The sequence below is a fragment of the Capricornis sumatraensis genome, chromosome 3 (genome assembly GCF_032405125.1).
Source record: "Capricornis sumatraensis isolate serow.1 chromosome 3, serow.2, whole genome shotgun sequence".
NCBI classification, from domain to species: domain Eukaryota; kingdom Metazoa; phylum Chordata; class Mammalia; order Artiodactyla; family Bovidae; genus Capricornis; species Capricornis sumatraensis.
The window spans coordinates 78,500,804-78,519,227 of record NC_091071.1 but is presented as its reverse complement, the minus strand read 5'-3'; the positions used below and the strand labels follow the sequence as shown (position 1 = coordinate 78,519,227).

Below are 18,424 nucleotides of genomic sequence, written 5' to 3'. Positions count from 1 at the left end.
TGACATTATTATATAGACAGTATTGTTAAGCAGTGTTTTATTTTTAGTGAGATCAAAATATGAGATTAACTTCAGGATAAGGGATTTAGATTAAGTCGATAGAACAGCTTGGCTGTTATGGTTCTGGTTTTAGAAAAAGTCACCAGGAGAATAATTAAGGGCATTGCAGAAATAAATTATCACCTAGCTGTGAGTGGTTTATTGTTCTGCAATCAGCCAGGGGATTCAACAATTAGCCCAATTCAACAGATATTTATTCACCGTGCTTTGCTAAAGGAGTCTACTATTTGACAGAGAAAAAAACACAAATATGCCAATAACCATTGTACAGGGCATATTTTAAAAATAAAGATCTTCCTTGAGTTACTATGGGGTTACAGTACAATAAACCCACTGTAAGTTGAAAATCATAAGTTGAAAATCATAAGTTGAAAATATATTTAATCTACTGAACATGATAGCTTAACCTAGTCTAAACATGCTCAGAACATTTACATTATGCTATATTGGGCAAACTCAGTTAACAAAAGCCTATTCTACAATAAATTGTTGAGTATCTCATGCAATTTATTGAATACTGCATTGAAAGTAAAAAACAAAATGGTTTTAAGTATAGGGGCTGTTTCCCTTGTGATCATGTGGCTGACTGAGAGCTGCCACTGTCCAGCATCACAAGAAATTACATTATGGGATATCACTAGCTGGGAAAAGATCAAAATTCAAAATTTGAAATATAGTTTCTACTAAATGGGTATTGTTTTGCACTACTGTAAAGTTAAAAAATCACAAGTTAAACCATTGTAAGTCAAGAACCATCTGTATAACAAGATAACAAGAGGGAAGTGTCTTAGGAATTCATAAAAAAAGAAAACCTGTATTTTTGAGAAAATCAAGAAAGAGTTCACACTGAATATCCCTGAAGTTTAACCTTGAAAAAAAAGTAATTTAATTGATTAAAATGTGGTGTGGTATAGTTTTGTTTGTATGTGTGCATATATGTGTGTTTGAGGACTGGGAGGTAAATTCTGACTAAGGAAAGGATATAATCAAAAACACAAAACTGATGTACATGGAAGAAAGGGCAGCTGAGTTCACTTGGAATAAAGAGCAAGTTAAAGCTCAGAGATGAGCTCCCCTTGGGAGAGAATTCAGAGGAAAGAGGACAAAGAAAAGAACTTTGATTAAAAAGGCAAAATGAGGAAAAGAATCACATGGAAGATGCTCAAATGCTAGTTCATGAATTCATTCATTCTTTCAGCAAATATTCGTTGAACACTTGCTGAGGCAAGCACTGAAGCTTTAGGCGACCAACTATTTCCCATGAGGTTTATGATCTACAGGCAGACATCACTGATTAAATAATGATGCAAATAATACGGAAGAGCAACTGGAATAAATGTTGCAAAAGAGAGGAGCTGGTAAAGGAAGGATGCTATGAGATAAGACTGAAAAGGTTGGGATAGACTCACCCTATGAAGAATTTAGGGAATGGGAAGTCCTTAGAGGACTTTAAATATATAGCTGGCATAAACCAAACTGGATTTAGAAAAGAAAAAAAAAATTACCAGTGGTCCAGTGTGAACAATAGATGAAACAGGGGCAAGCTGGCAAGCTGAGTTGAAATATGTTTCACCCACCCGGAGTTGTGATTATGAAGATGGAGAAGAGTGAACCAAAAAAGACCTGGTCTGAAGAGTAAATGACTGTGTTGGAGGTACTAATAACAAGACTTGTTGCCAAGGCTGATGGAGAGGTTGAGAGAAAATTGGTTCCTAGAGAGAATGTCTAGTCTGTGCAATGTGTTGAATGGTGGTGCCATTTAGAGACATGGCAACTGATGGAGAGAGAGGTTTCCAGGGAAACTAATGATTTCGATTTAAGAAGTACCGAGTTTGAGTTGCTGTTGCAATTTCATGTAGATGGTTTAATAGGCATTTGGATATAGGAGGCTGAAGTTCAGATGTTCTGGTATGCGCATGCTAACCTGGTTCAGTTGTGTCTGACTCTATGCAACCATATGTACTGCAGCCTGCCAGGCTCCTCTGTCCATGGGATTCTCCAGACAAGAATACTGGAATGGGTTGTCATGTCCTCTTTCAGGGTATCTTCCCTACCCAGGGATCGAACATGCATCTTTTACGCCTACCTGCACTGGCAGGTGGATTCTTTACCACCAGTGCCACCAGGGAAGTCCCTAGATATTCTGGTATTAAGATGTAAATATGTACTTCTCCGGAGCTTCTGCGGTAGCTCAGACGGTAAAGAATCTGCCTGCAATGCAGGAGACTCGGGTTCGATCCCAGGGTCAGGAAGATCCCCTGAAGAAGGGAATAGCTTCCCACTCCAGTATTCTTGTCTGGAGAATCCTATGGACAGAGGAGCCTGGTGGGCTGCAGTCCATGAAGTCACAAAGAGTCGGACATAAGTGAATGGCCTAACACTTTCGCACTTTCACTTTCATGCACATCTCCTACGTGAAAATAGAATAGGGCTTCCTAGGTGGCACTAGTGGTGAAGAACCTGCCTGCCAATGCAGGAGACAGTGCAGGAGACGCGGGTGCGACCCCTGGGTTGGGAAGGAGGAGGGTTCTATCCCTGGAGGAGGGCGTGGCAATCCATTCCAGTATTTCTGTCTGGAGAATCCCATGGACAGAGCAACCTACAATCCATAGGATCACAAAGAGGCAGACACAACTGAATCGACCTAGCACACACATGTATGCAAAAAACATAATTGAACTATGGGTATAAATGAAATTACTTAGGGGAAGAGTATGATATAGAATAAGAAGAGAAGAAAAGGGCCTAGGATCGGATCTTGAGAAACACTGTTGAGAGTTATCAATCAGAAACCACATCATTAGCTACTGAAAAAAGCAAAGGATTTGCCTTCCTAAAATCTGAATTAAGTTTACCCTTGAAGAAGTACAATGAGCATTTAAATAAGCAGGACTAATATTCACAGGCTCCACACTTAAACTTTAGAAAAGAATGAATTACCTTTGTCTCCTTCACTATCAAATGACAATCTCCTTCGCAGTTTACAGTTGTCTGCTTCAGAATCATTCATGGACTGTGATCGTAGTAAGAGATCAGCCTTTGTTAATGGAACGTGAAGATAAAGTGGAAGATTATTCAGTTTGAACACAGTGTATCATCAGTAAACTCTACTATTTCATATCATTTCAACCACTAAGACTTAATTAATAGATTGCAGGCAAATAACTACAACACTTTGCTTAATGATTTTCTCTAAATTATAAAATAGACAGAGAATAATTCTAGTAGTTTAACCAGGGAAATCATAGTTGTAGAAGTTATTTATCAGAAATGTTTGGGGATGATGTCAACACTTGCAGACAACATATATTTCTTCCTGTGTAATATATTTTATGTAACTTGGAAAAGTTAAAATAAAAATAGCAATAATTAAAAAAATTGAAAAATCTGTATCATTGCAGAAAAAAATGTGTAATTATAATTAGCTATGATGTTTAAATTACATGGTAAAGATCGCAAGGTTAAATTTCACAATAAATACAAGGTTGAATTCAATAAACACTATGCTCTGAAGCCTATTTTGTTCCCCATTCTTCCTTCCTCCCTCTCTTGTAAACAAAACTGGGGGTTTCCAAATAAATAAAACAAATGGAAACTTCTGTTTTGTTTATTTTGTTGCCGCCTATAATTTTTACAAAGAAGTTATCTGAGGTAGATGCTTGAAGCATCTTATTTTGAAACAAAATAAGAATGAGGTCAGTGATATTAAACTGCAACTTGATAAAATTCTTACAAAGATAAAATTTTTACAAAGAAGTTATCTGAGGTAGATGCTTGAAGCATCTTCTTATTTTGAAGCAAAATAAGAATGAGCTCAGTGATTTTAAACTGCAACTTGATAAAATTCTGAATTAAAATCATTATAAAAAGCATACACTCTTGGTAACTTGAACCTCTTACCACCTGATTTTTCAACTTTCAGCATTTTGTAAAGAAGTAATTATCTGAGCTGGTGCTTCGGGTTATCAAATGGTACTCTGGTGACCTTAAATTCTTTAAGTCTCTTCTCTCACAGTATCCTGGCAATGACTATAACTCTAGGGAAAATGAAATCTACCGAGTTTTACCTAACTATTGACTTGAGAATCTTACTTTCCACAGACTTTATTAGTTAACATTAAAATACATTTGCAAGTGTCAAAACATTTGGTTTCTGGCAAGAAATGTATTTAGAGATGGAGTTAGGATTATGAGTTTGGTGGGGAGGGTGAGGAGATAGAGAATGACCTAGTAATAAACTGTGGCCTGCAACATATAATCTATTCTTAGAATACTCTCAGGTGATAAGGACACATTTTCCTGGTGGAGGAGGGTGAGTGAGGGCCTTAAGGGCTACGCTCTCGAAATTGATCCTATGTTAAATCACATGTAACATTATTTAAGATACTATTTCTACTAGAGTACATGTTATTCATTCTGCCTCAATAATTTTGACTTAGGTATAGGCCTGATTAATTTATACTTCTACAATTTAGAAACTGTGTTAAATATGTACCTAAACTTTAAGAGTTTAGCTTCATGATTATTGAAAAGATACTGCTAACCAATATGCAGTGTAAATAGTATCTGAGAGAATATTTTAACCTCTGTATAAGATAAATTCTTTTAAGGTGATTTTCAATAGCCTAGAATCACCCATTTGTAACAAATAACTGTCACATTCAATATAAAAAAAAAGGCTATCATAGATCAAGTATAGCTCCTAAAAGTTCCTAAAAGGTCAAATTGAACTACTAAAGTTATTCCACATACTTGAGGGCAATTAGACCTAATTCCTTCTTTATAATTGAGAAATTCTAATATTAAGTTGGCTTTTCCTTTCAAATAGTCACAATTGTTTAACTGTTTTTGCTATTTCACTTGATCTTTCAGAGGTCCTTGGGCATCTAAGGATAAAATAAAATGTCAGAGTCCAAAACTGAGCAGGTAACATATACCTTCGCACTCTCATGCCTCAGGTTGAAAGTCAGCTCTAGGTTTGTGAGAAAGTGATCGGAAAACTCAGGATACATGTCCAAGACCTCTAGCAAATCTTCTCTCTGAATCTTATGCAAGTCACAGTACGTGAGTGCTCTTACATCTGCGTTAGACTTTCCAGGTTTGGCATAAAGATGGACCATTTCTCCAAATATATCATTTTTTCCTAAAAGATCAAAACGAGAAAAGAAAAAAAAAAGAAATGAAAGAAATCTGAACTTAATGTTTTACTTCTAAAAGTTGAAGGGGACCACTGACCTATCCCTGAACCAAACATTTCCCATGTAAGACCTGACTGCCAACAGACACTTGGGCAGCACAGTCCTAGAGCCACGTACGGACTGCCTCAGTCGCATTTGTTTGCTGACCAGAATCTTACCTTTCAGAGCCCTGGTCCTGGTATAATCCCCATTATTTCCTAGTTTTGATTCTAGGCTAAGCATCTGGAATGCAGCAAACATGGCTTTGGTCTGCTATGTTTTTGGCAAGAGTCTGGTGCTGCTGCTGCTGCTAAGTCGCTTCAGCCATGTCCGACTCTATGCGACCCCATAGACGGCAGCCCACCAGGCTCCTCTGTCCCTGGGATTCTCCAGGCAAGAACACTGGAGTGGGTTGCCACTTCCTTCTCCAATGCATGAAAGTGAAAAGTGAAAGTTAAGTCGCTCAGTCGTGCCCGACTCTTAGCGACCCCATGGACTACAGCCTTCCAGGTTCCTCTGTCCATGGGATTTTCCAGGCAAGAGTACTGGAGTGGGGTGCCATTGGCAAGAGTCTAGTGTGGTCTAATTCTGTCACTCTAGGAATAAAGGAAAGGCTGCGGTGAGTCACAAACTTTCTATCTCAGAATGGTCTCAGGAGGTGATGCCAAGCATGGGTTACGGTAGATCTCTTTTAACTTAGAGGACTAGGGGTACAATTTGAATATACCCAGGTGCCTTTAGTAACTACTTTTGGAACTGCCCTTAATAATACATCTCGTTATATTTTCAAACTGTATGGCCTTTATTCCGAAGGTGTGTCCTTCCTGCTCTTTTGCCAAGCCTGGGGTTATTTCAGTGTCTGGTTTCAGATGGGCCCCTCCCATCCCCTCTGCCTAGCCACATGTCACTTCTTTCCTGGGTCTCCTTCAACTGTGAGGAAGAGAATGACAGTAACAACAAATGCTTATTGAAGACTAAGTAGGTGTCAGGCTCTGCCTCAAATGCTTAGGTGCAGTATCTCACTTGATCCCCAAAATAACCTAATGAAAAAATTACTAATTATTATCCAAATGTTATGAAAATGAAAGAGGATTACAGAGTGTAAACGGATTAAGTCAAGGTCACCTTCTTAGTTGGGTGAGATCAAGGTAGAGAGAGAGCAGCCATAACTACTCCCATGCATTCTGACTCCAGTTAAAATCTTTGCACAGTTGATATATCTCATCTCCTTCCATTCTTTTCCCTGAATGTCACGGCCACTTAGATCTTTCTGTCTCTGAAGCCAAGATACTTAAAAATTGTACCTATGAAATACACGTGCAGTAACTACTGATGGAGTATTGATTATGTAACTTTGAAAGGTAGGAGATGGCAGTGTAAAATGTACCTTCTTACATATATACATATATCCTAAAGCTACTTTTCAGATTTAGAAAAACCTTAGTGGACCTGTTACTTATCTTTTTGGTAAACAAGTCCATATATACCCAACTATGGAAACTACCAAAGACTTTTAAACAAAAAAATTCGAGGTAAAAGAAAAACTCTGTGATGTTCTTATTTTAAATGTGAATGTAATGGGGAGAAATCAGATGCCATATCTTTATAAGAAAAATTCATGTTGGAGAGAATACTTTAACTTTCATTTAAATAAATACTTAGCTTTTAAAAAAACTGAATGAGGAATCGTAATTTCTGAGGCTTTTAAGTGAAGATTTACATGGAAATGGAGACAGGAAAGGAGAATCTCTTGAAAGTCTTTATAGTTTTGATACATTAGTACAGATATTATCAGAGAAACGCTCTGAACTAAATTCAGCATGAGCTTTGTATTTGTATTTTACATGATTGTAAGTGAGCAAAGAGTAAGCCAGTCACCATGTACAGCTTAACTACATTCTAAAATTACTATTTTATAAAGCAAGACAGCTTGTTACCTTCCTGTAGAAGTTAAGGCTGGCTGATTTGAAGATCAGGAATGCAATGATGCATGCTTCTTCCTTGGCAACAGACTAGAACTGTCAAGGCCAAATCAAGTGAAAATCTCACTTTACTCTGTAGCTGCTAAGTGATTTAAAATATATTTTTATTCTTGGTCTGCTTATTGGATTATAAACCAAATTGTACCTCTGATCAAGTTTGAGAAACTTTTTAAAAAATTTCTCATCATAATATAATTACCAAGATATATAAATCTCTCAAACATCTTCATTCATATATTGGGTTCTGTGTTATGCCCACTGGTTCTATACAATAGAGAAGAAAACAGACAATATCCTCATCCTTTGGATGTTAACATCAAGAGTCAAGTAAAAGGAAATCATTGAATTATGTGCTTTTTATTTAAATAGAACCAGATTTAATCCATGGTGAAAAAATGAGTGCACATGTTCCTAAACATTGGGAGTGGGTGCTCCCAGGGAGACAGAGCCTTAAACTTACTGGCTAGGGGATAGGAGAGAACAAAAACTGATCTCATTTCTCTCTGCTCCCTTGTGCTTTCCCATTGTTCTAATATTCCAAAGAAATCCTACAAGTTCACACTGACTAAATTTATTTTTGAAGAGGCAGACTGGAGAGATGGACTTTCTTTTGCACCCAAACCAGTTTAACTTATGAATTTTTATCTCCTCAACACCTTGATCCTTGTGTGTTATTTATAGCCGTATATTACTCATAACCTAGGTAAGGACTCATATAATTCTATTTGATGGGACACAGTAGTAAAGTGTACAGCAAATATATGAATTCATCAACATACAAACCCAGTTCATGACAGGCATTGGCACATGCTAGCAAGTATGCTTATTACATATACATTTTATTTAAGGTGATGAGGACTCAGCATGAATCCACGATCCTGTAACATGGAAAGGAAAATGCCATTTTCATATATTTGGCCTCAAAGGCTTAAGTGGCTGCCAAGAATGGAAGCATTTACACACCAGAGAACAAGTGAGAGAGTCAAGAAAATGTATTTTCTGCAAGGTTAATTTGATTTGAATTGAATTTTAAGTAAAGCTTTAAAATTATTCATCAATCTTAAACAGTACTCATAAATAAATAGGAAAGTCCTGTTTTCTGTCATTTTCAACTACGCACTACACTGGCTAAAAGCTGAATTTGTGACTGTCCAATTTTAAAACACTCACCCAGAATAGCTACCACAATGTCATCTTTGAGGATTTCAATGGAGCCTCTGGATAAGAAATAAAGAGCAGTGAGGACATCCCCACAGTGAACCAGGGTGTCTCCTGGAGGTGCATGGGTGGTCTTGAACTTCATTGCCAAAGCTCTAAGGCAACCTTTACTTGCCCCCCGAAAGGCTTTGCAGTTTTGCAGCAAAGTCTGGTTGAGATGTAGACAAATGTCAGCTTGTAAACATTCTGGGAAACCCTTTAGGACCTGAAGAAAAAAAGAGGAAGAGTTTCATACTACCAGCACACAGAGGACCTCCACCTGAAATAAAGTATACTTCTTGTTCACAGCACTTCAGGTGTAGTAATTGTCACACAGGAGTTCTCACAATGCTTCTACTTCACCTAACTTGATGCATATTTGGTTTGCTAAACATGTCAGAATTTGAACTCAAATATGTGTTCTCTGAATTAACTGCAGGCATTCAGACTCAACACAAATGCTGTCTCATTAAAATATAATGCCTACAACATTTCACACTGCTTCTCATTGCCTGCGTTATGTTATGTAGCACCATACTGTGCACAGAGATAATGCAATGTGACAATTAATAAGACATAATTAATGAAAGGTGGTACAACTAGAAAGACAGCCTTCTGAAGGAATCTCAAGTCAATTTGGACTGCTATCTCTGGTATACATCTCAGTTATAATTAATATAAATAATGATCCTGAAATACCCATGGTATTTGCAAATGTCATATACCAGAGAGGGCTCTTAGCTAACAATACATTGAGTATTTACATTTCATAAGCACATTATTTTACACTAAATATTTTGATAAGTACTGAAAACAGAGAAAGGAAAGGTGAACAGCAAAAGTACTTTAAAAGTGCAGTCCAGTTTTCAGAAATGGAAATTGTGCCAGAATTTATGATGCATACATAAAGCTTCTAACAGCTCTACGGTCTTGACAACCTAATCAGTGACTAAATAAAAATTTGTAAAAAAGGTTAAACAATAACTTGTGACAAGTGTTACTCACTTTAAACTGAATAAAATTTTGTTATTAAAAAAAAATGTCCCATATACAATGAGTCAAGGTACCCAACTCTTGCTTCTCTGTATTTCTTAGCTATTTTGGGTGGCATATAGAGATTTTTAACTCTCAGGTTGACTTTCCTCTGTCAGTAAAAATAATTCATTTAAACATTCTTTGGAATAGGGGGAGGAGGCATTATAAGTGCTTGATAATATAATTTTAGGGTTTCTGACCTTTTGGGGTCAATCTTGTTATTGCTGTACACTATAGCTAAAGTAATAATAAATTATTTGTGTATGTAATTCTAATACATGTGACCCAAAGAAGAACTTCAAATTAAGTCATATTTTAGTTAACTTATATATATGAAAGCATCTGCAGGACTACTGTGTGAAGCAATTGGTCAGACTGGCTGTGACATGATACAAAAGAATCATTGAAAGCCCTGAAATACTACAGCCACTGTTTCCAATCTTGCTTCCTTCATTGTAGAGTCACTCACAGAAATAGCTCAGGAGTGTTTTAGAAGAAAAGCCACATTCTATGTGTTCTGGTCATGAATTTGCCACAGGTTGATGCTTGTGCAAGTCACTTTATCCATCTGTGTTTCTTTGACAGAGAATAAGAGCCTTTGCAACACTCAAATTTGTCGTAAAGTGCCATCTATTGTGTGCCAATTGCAAGACACCGCTTACCCAGCTGCATAAACCCAGACTTTTATCCTGAAGTTCCTGTAGGACCTAGCTCAGACCCAAAGAATGAGCTCTCTCTCCCCTTAACTGTAACCTTCAGGCTTCACCTCCATGACTGGACTCCTGTCGCATTTCCTACTTAGACCAGAGATCTCTCCAGAATGATAACTCTGTCCATTTCTGCCTTTGGGGTTGGAGACCTTTTTCCTACTTTGTTGGGATTATAAGCAACCCAGCTCCTCTCATGGAAGTAGTCCTGAAGTTTGCTGATCCTTCTACCAGTCTAAACTAATATTGGCTTTGGCAAGTGATGTTAGACTAAAGATAAGCAGGTTTGGATACTGTCTTCTGCTATGGTAGGAACAGACTCCAGTTCACCAGCTTCTTTGCATATGATTTACTTTTCCTGGCTAAAGCCCACTATTGTGATCTCAGCATAACTCTCAGGTATCCTTATACAAATAAAAACATAAGGAACATTATTCCAAGAAACAAGTTGGATATGCCTATTTTTCTCTTAGGATTTATCTATAATATGGTACAAAAAGGCATTTTATATTTCACACAAATTGTGGAGATACTGGGCTTCCCCTGTGGCTTAGTGGTGAAGAATCTGCCTGCAATGCAGGAGACTCTGGAGAGGTGGGTTCCATGCCTGGGTCAGGGAGATTCCCTGGAGAAGGAAACGGCAACCCACCCCAGTATTATTTCCTGGAGAATCCCATGGACAGAGGCGTCTGGGAGGCTACAGTCCATGCGTTGCCGAGTCGTACACGACTGAAGCCACTGACCACCACTAGTGGAGATACTGCTGCCATTATAGTAGTCAGAATGAGGATGTTGAACTTACAGCTGCTAGCTTTGTATTTTTCCTGAGGTTTCCAAGGTATATTTTCTGAGTATAACCTGGTTATAGAAGAAAAAATAGTGCATGCACATGTGTGTGTATGTGTGTGTTCATGTGTGTGTGTGTGTGTGTGTATGCGTGCTTTGAGCTGGAGATGCACATGAGATCGAGGTAGGGGTTGTACACTTACTGGGTGTGATATGAGCTATGGAATCAGATAGGCATGAGTCGAGGTTTTAGTTCCATCCCTTACTAGCTGTGACTTTTATCAAGTCAATTAACTTTTCTTGAGATTCATTTTCCTTTACTGTAAAAATAATATCTACCTCACAGTGTTGTGCCCACAATTAAATGTGATAATGAATGTAAATCATCCTGTCCATTGTAGACATTCAATAGAAAGTTTACTTCTCACTTTTCCTGTGAGTTTTTTTTCACACATATTTATTGTTCCTAAAGAACTGTTACATTCTCTTTGCTAGAAATTGAGAGATACAGTGCCCCATGTATTTTGTTGGTCTCATTTGGTGACTAGGAAATGCACCACTAAATTTTGTGTTCCATTGCCTCAAGAGAGTTTTAATTATTTTTCCTTTCATCTAACTTTTGTTTCCTCTTTATGACTTGTGTTAAACATTTCGGCTTGTAATTTTGCACTCAGGTTTTCACTGTGAGTTGTCTTAAATCCTTTTTGAAAGTAGTCAGTTACTAAATCAATTTAGAACGATGTTTTTGGAATTCCAGTATTCTTAGACTCATCCATGAAGCCTTAAGAGCACTTGGGAAAGTTTTTCAATATCTTTCTCTTTTCAAGTGTCTTTCTCATGTGTTGTCAGCTCCTAACACCAATCTTAATAGAAGTGACAATCACTGGAGAAAATGACTCTAGTAGGAGGTACCATGGGGCTTCCCTGGTGGCTCAGAGGCCTAAAGAATCCACCTGCCAATGCAGGAGATGCAGGAGACAGAGGTTTGTTTGGTACCTGGATTGGGAAGGTTGCCTGAAGGAGGAAATGGCAACCCACTCCAGTATTGTTGCCTGGAAAATCCTAGGGCCACAGGAGCCTGGTGGGCTACAGTCCACGGCTACAGGCCATCACAGAAAAACTGGACATGACTTAGTGACTAAACAACAACCAAGGAGGCACTAGAGAATTCTGTGGAGAGGCCTTTGTTTGTATGTAGCGGGGGTAAGATTCGCAGATCTTGGCGTGAAGGACTTGCCTAGATTAAGGAACCCTCCTATGATGTTAGCCCTTAACTGACTTCCTTAATTTTCTTAAGTCAGTTACATAGAACTCAGTAGAAGCTAGGATTTATTCATTGAATCTCTTCCTAGCCCAGAGATTTGGAAGTCCTAAGTAAGTCAGCGGCGTTGGAATCTGGGTTATGCCTGAGTAAAGGGATTTTACAATGGGAGCTGTAAGAGAGGGAGCTGTATTGAAACAGAGATAGCAGCACATTGAAAGGGTGGGAAGAAAGGGTAGGGTTTAAGTGGGTATTTATCCAAGGCACCCCTTCCATTGGGCCCAGCCATGTTGCCTTTCTTGCTTCCCGTTGATTTCCTTTTCTGGTCAGGTGGTTCCTCTGCTGAACTACCTGATTTGGAACTTCCTCATTTAGCATTCGAATAGTGGCATTTTATCGAGCCTTAGCAGATAAAAGCCTTAGCATTTTATTTAGTCTTTAGCCTGGCTAAAAGAGAATCTGTTTCAAATACATAAGTGCAAACCGGGACACAGGTTGGTTTAATGATTATTGCAGTCATGCTGCTACACTCTACACAAGCTTCTTGTCCGTCAGGCTCTGGAGCTGCTATGAGGGTACATAGCATCTTCTGCTGTGCAGATGGAGCCATTGTACCGAGTTAGCCTGATGTCAGACTAAGGCCATTGCTCAGTTTCATGGCCTGCAGCTTGGAAAAGCAGTCTTCATTCTTTTAACAAATCTTTATTATCTACTGTAAACCAGGCACTATACTAGGCATGAGTGCATAACAATGAATAAAACATTCTTAAAATATCCCTGGTCCTCAAGCCTCTAAATGCCCTGATTAGAAAAATATATATATATATAAGGTTACTCAGAATTTCCCACATTTTCATGCCAAATCAGACTTTTATAATGCAAGTTTTCAATACTAAAGGCTGTTCAAAGGAACTATCAAGGTAATAGTTAATTTAAGGTGAGTAAAAAGTTCCTGAAAGTTTCAGAACATTTTTTTCAAGGCTGATAAAAATTCCATATCTTAATTATGATATAAAGTCACTTGAATATTTTATAAATGCAAAATTAACTTCCTTTTACTTGAATGTAGGTAGATAAAATTCTATGAAACTCTCAAATTATATAAGACAAATGAGACATTTGTTCTTTTAAGTGAGTAATAAGTGCTTTCTATGCCTGTGCAATCCATCCTATAACTTAGTACTAGAGAAATCAAATTTCAGGGACATTCAAACAGAACCACCCAACAACCACAAAACAAGATAGAAGTATTAAATCAAAGTCAGACTGAAGAAATGACAAATGGAGACAGCAAAAATGTAAATAACTATTCCATATTAACCATCTATCAAACGCTATTATTCCTTCCTCAGATTGAAGATACAGGATTAAATGTTTGCTGTTTCTTAGCTTGCATTGCAAAACACTCTCTTTTTGTGGTGTGTATACTGTCTAAGTTCGGTTGGAAGAATGTCAACAATTGAGTTTTTACCAAAAAAATAAACCAAACCAAAACCCTCCTTCCATAGTGTTTTGAACTCTTGTATTTTATTTTGGAAAAAAAAAAAAAAAAGATCTAATAGAGGTCCCCTATTTAGATAGCATTGGAAAGCTGACCTATGCTGTAATAAATGGCTTTTGGTTTGTTTCACTTAGCAGGGCTCCAGAGAGGGCCATTCCTAAAGGCAGCCTGAAGAGGGCACATGGAGAAAGACAGTCTGAATGTGGCAAATGGTTCCCCTAAACAGCAAATTAATCATAGAAACAACTTTGATAACTGTGATAACTAACAGTAGGAAATCTCCTTGGGTCCTTAAATATACTTAAATCTTGATAAACTAGTATTAATCAAAACATAAATTAACACTCATTAATGAAACATTAAACTCAAGTATGCTTATCAAATAGATTATGCAAGAAATATATCAAATCTTAAATCTCCACTCTAAATCACAGCCTTAATATTTTATAGCATTTAAAATATTCTAATATAATTATTACATACTATGTGAACATTCTAGATTTGATAGCATCTTTAAAAGATACTAAACCTCACTTTTCACTGTTTCTAGAAGATAATGTTCTTTAATGGATTTCACAATTTTGAGGTCATCCCAGATTATATTATTTCTATGATTATGGTTTATCATTAAGGGATAGGGAGAACACATCTTTCATCTTTCCTTGGTGATTACCTGTTTATCCACTGATCAAGTCAGGTACATTCTTTTAGCAGTTTTAAACATACAAATATATATAGTCTTAGTCTGAAATCTCAAACTGCTTTTTCATCTCCTTTCTTATTTTACTTTCATGTGGCTAATGAGAAGAAAGAATTGTTTTAATGCATAGCACTATCACATGTGGTCAGATTGCTGGCAAAGCAGGGTATTAGAGAATCCATGACTAAGGGCTTTTATGAGTCTTGTGAAAATTAACTAATTTTCTGCATGCAACTTTTCAACATATATCATATGGTTACATCATTTAGGCAAAAAACATACGAGCAGAACAAAATGCTGCTGCACACAGACGTGGAAAACTGTCATAAATCCTGAACCAGTTGTGCTACAGGTAAATTTCCTCTGAAAAATGAAAACAGAGTCCTCCTTCCTGCATCTTTCCCTTCTCCCTTCCTTGGCCTGCAGTTCCCATCCCCAGTTAACAGCTTAATTATGATATGTTCCTTTGCTTTCAGAAGGACACTAAAACTTTAACCTGATCCCAGTTAAGTCAGGGCCTAGGATGAGCTGCAGTGTGAGTGATGATGTATAGGCAGAGGGGATTTACTACTTTTACATACATATTCTTGCTACTCCAACTCTGGAGCCCTTCTGCTAAATCAGCAAAGGCCTGACTTAAGAGGGTACACTAGGATTTTTGAAATAAGGTCTCGGGGGAAACCCTGGAACTCAGGAAAGTTTCTAAAGGCAACAGAAGGGATCTGCATCCTGAAAAACAATTTCAGGACTTTCCCCTCAACCTCCCAATTATTTGAGAGAGGGAGTGAAGGAAGGGATGAAGGAATACTTCATAAATACTTTTTAACAAATGGACTGATTTTAGATGAGCTGAGCTTGCCTACAAATTAAGGAAAAGGGAGGTGCAGTCTGCCATGTAATGAAAAAGTGATTTAAGTACCACTTCACATTTGATATACCATTTTGAACTTGAATCTAGCTTTATGTTTCAGAAAATTTTCTCATGTGTAATATGTTACAATCATGTTTTGATTTATCAGCTTTATATAAGGAATATAGAAGGGTGATTTCCCCATTTTTTCACACGAAACTAAAGAATAAGTGCATTAAGGGTTTCCCTGGTGGTTTCATGGTAAAGAATTCACCTGCCAATGCAAGAGATGCAGGTTCAGTCCCTGGATTGGGAAGATCCCCTGGAGAAGGAAATGGCAACCCACCCCAGTATTCTCGTCTAGGAAATCCCAGTGACCGAGGAGCCTGGCGGGCTACAGTCCATGGGGTTAAAAGGAGTCGAACATGACTAAGTGCATAAACGACAACAAAAAAGTTCATTAAGGGATTTTATTTGTGGAAGAATTAAGACTCTAAACTTAGTCCAGGATTCCTTCAACCCTTGTGACTTGCCATAGCTGTTCATCAGAGTGGATTTCTAAAGTTACTACTAGTATGGTGAAGTACAAAATGTTTTCCATTCATTCATCAGTTTTATCAATAAGCAACAAAGAACAGAAATGTGGCATAAATGCTATTTTTTTTTTGTACTGGTTATGGTATTTGTTTCCCAGAAAGATTAAAACAATTCAGTTGTTTTCTAGGGAAAGTGATGGTTCTATTGGCAATTTTATAACTTTTTTCAAAATAGCAGAAGCTCTCAAAATAGCAGAAGTTTTCTTCCTCCATCTATTAGACTCCGCTTCTGTAAAATGTGTTTAGTCTTGTTACCCAACACTCCAAATGTTCCATATTGTTGTGTCCTTGTACATTCCTACTTCTACAAATTGAGTTTCAAACCAGCTGTGTAAGTTCCAAAACATATGTACGTCAGCTGTACTTGTTCATGAAATCACATAATTCAATTGTATTGCACATAAAAGAATGAAGTAAGTATGACTAAAGAGAGAGAGCAGGGTTCCCCCATCCCCATGAAAATAAAACGACATGTTTTGGAAAAACTTTATAAAAGTGAGTCCTTGTAAACAAATACAGTCATAGATTCATTTTGTATTAGGTGTGGGTACTTAAACATTTATAAAAGTGGAAATGTTATATAGACCATTAACTCTAGAAAAAATAATTAAAAAGTGACTAAAAATCAGAAACATGAAAATTAAGAACAACACTCTATGATAACCTTTGGATCAAAAAATATGTAATTTAGAATGCAGTAGAAAAATTCATATCAAAATCCATGGAACCACAGAAAAATTTACATCAAAAAGAAAATATTAGTCTTAATGTCTTAGTTATTTCAGAAAGAAAGACTCAAAAAAACTTAAAACAAATGGTAAATAGAACAAGATAAAGAAATAAAAAAGAGGGTAATGAAGGCAAATGCTGAAAATGAAAAGAATAGTAGCAATAATAAATTAATCCAAAGGCTAGTTCATAAAAATACAGTGAAATAAGTGAATCTTTCAAAGGCCTGCTAAAGGAAGGAAAAAAGAACAAAACAATGCAAATTTAGCAATGATAAGGCAGAGGTATCTACTCATATGGAAAAGACTGAATAAATGAGTTAAAAGAGAATCTTTGAAGCCATTTTGTAACAACTTTGAAAGCCTAGATGCAATGCATGAATTTTTTCCCAAATATGAATTATCAATATTGACCAAGAAAGAAACAGAATAAATAATTACCATAGTAGAGATTGAATGGTGGTTAAAGAACTACTATTAAAACCACCACGACCACATAGTTTAACAGATGATTTCTTTAAATTTAAAAAGCTTGTAATTATAGAATAATACCACTGTAAAATAGATGCACAGTTATGAATAATTTACAGGCTAATACAATCAACAAAATATCAAAAATATCTGTGACCAAGTAGGATTTATTTCAGAAATGCAAGGATTTTTTTAAACTGATAGTTTTAATGGTAAAGTTATTTTCAAAAAGTCAGCTACTACTATTCAAAACTGTTTTGGAGAGTCTAGTGAATTCATATGGAAAATAAATAGGATTTTTTCAAAAGAGAATGGATGTATCTCTTTTTGTTGCTGATATGATACTTAGAACATCCAAGAGTAAATCCTCAAGGACCTCTCCTCCTGTTCAAACAAAGCCAACCCAAATCAGACTAAAACAAACTAAAGGAAAAGTCCAGTAAGAGTGAGGCAGATAGGGAATTCCCTGAGAGTCCAGTGGTTAGGACTCTGCACCTTCAGTTCCCTGGGGGTTGGGGTTCAATCTCTGGTCAGGGAGCTAAGAGCCTGCAAATCGTGTGGTAAGGCAAAGAACAAATGAAAAAACAATGAGACAGCTAATATGTTAGCGTGACTATAAGGAAGATAAATAGCAGGTAAAAATGGAAATGTATAATGTATTTCATTTGATTGACTAAGATATATAAATTTAAGAATGAATTTAATAACAAAGGTAAGAATTTCTTAGAGCATTAGAAAAATCTTGCTGAAGGAGACACAATTATTTTAGGCTCTAAATCAGTGGCTCTCAATCCTGGATACATGTTAGAACAGACATAAAAATACTGATGCTCTGACAGCTATAAGCAATTCTGGTATAAGTGTTGCAGAGTAGGTCTGAAGCACTAACATTTATATATTCATATGATTTTAATGTGCAGCAAGGAACTTAATGTTGAAATTTCAAAGTCATGTAAAAATTACTTCACTCTGTATAATCGGCTCCAGTTTCATCCATCTCATCAGAACTGATTCAAATGAATTCTTTTTAACGGCTGAGTGATACTCCATTGTGTACATGTACCAAAGCTTTCTTATCCATTCATCTGCTGATGGACATCTAGGTTGTTTCCATGTCCTGGCTATTATAAACAGTGCTGCGATGAACATTGGGGTACATGTGTCTCTTTCAATTCTGGTTTCCTCGGTGTGTATACCCAGCAGTGGGATTGCTGGGTCATAAGGTAGTTCTATTTGCAATTTTTTAAGGAATCTCCACACTGTTCTCCATAGTGGCTGTACTAGTTTGCATTCCCACCAACAGTGTAGGAGGGTTCCCTTTTCTCCACACCCTCTCCAGCATTTATTGCTTGCAGATTTTTGGATCGCAGCCA

The 18,424-nt window shown here is 36.9% G+C and overlaps 1 protein-coding gene across 1 annotated transcript in view; it reads right to left on the bottom strand.

The window, feature by feature from the left end:
* The window catches only part of KCNH7 (potassium voltage-gated channel subfamily H member 7), a 517,474-nt gene that overhangs the window by 20,115 nt on the left and 478,935 nt on the right, over window positions 1–18,424 (bottom strand). The window contains exons 10-12 of the mRNA XM_068967898.1: window positions 8,390–8,642; window positions 4,998–5,203; window positions 3,001–3,097 (exon numbers count right to left, since the gene is read on the bottom strand). Of these exons, the coding sequence (XP_068823999.1) occupies window positions 3,001–3,097; window positions 4,998–5,203; window positions 8,390–8,642 (556 nt within the window). The remainder of the gene's footprint in view (window positions 1–3,000; window positions 3,098–4,997; window positions 5,204–8,389; window positions 8,643–18,424) is intronic.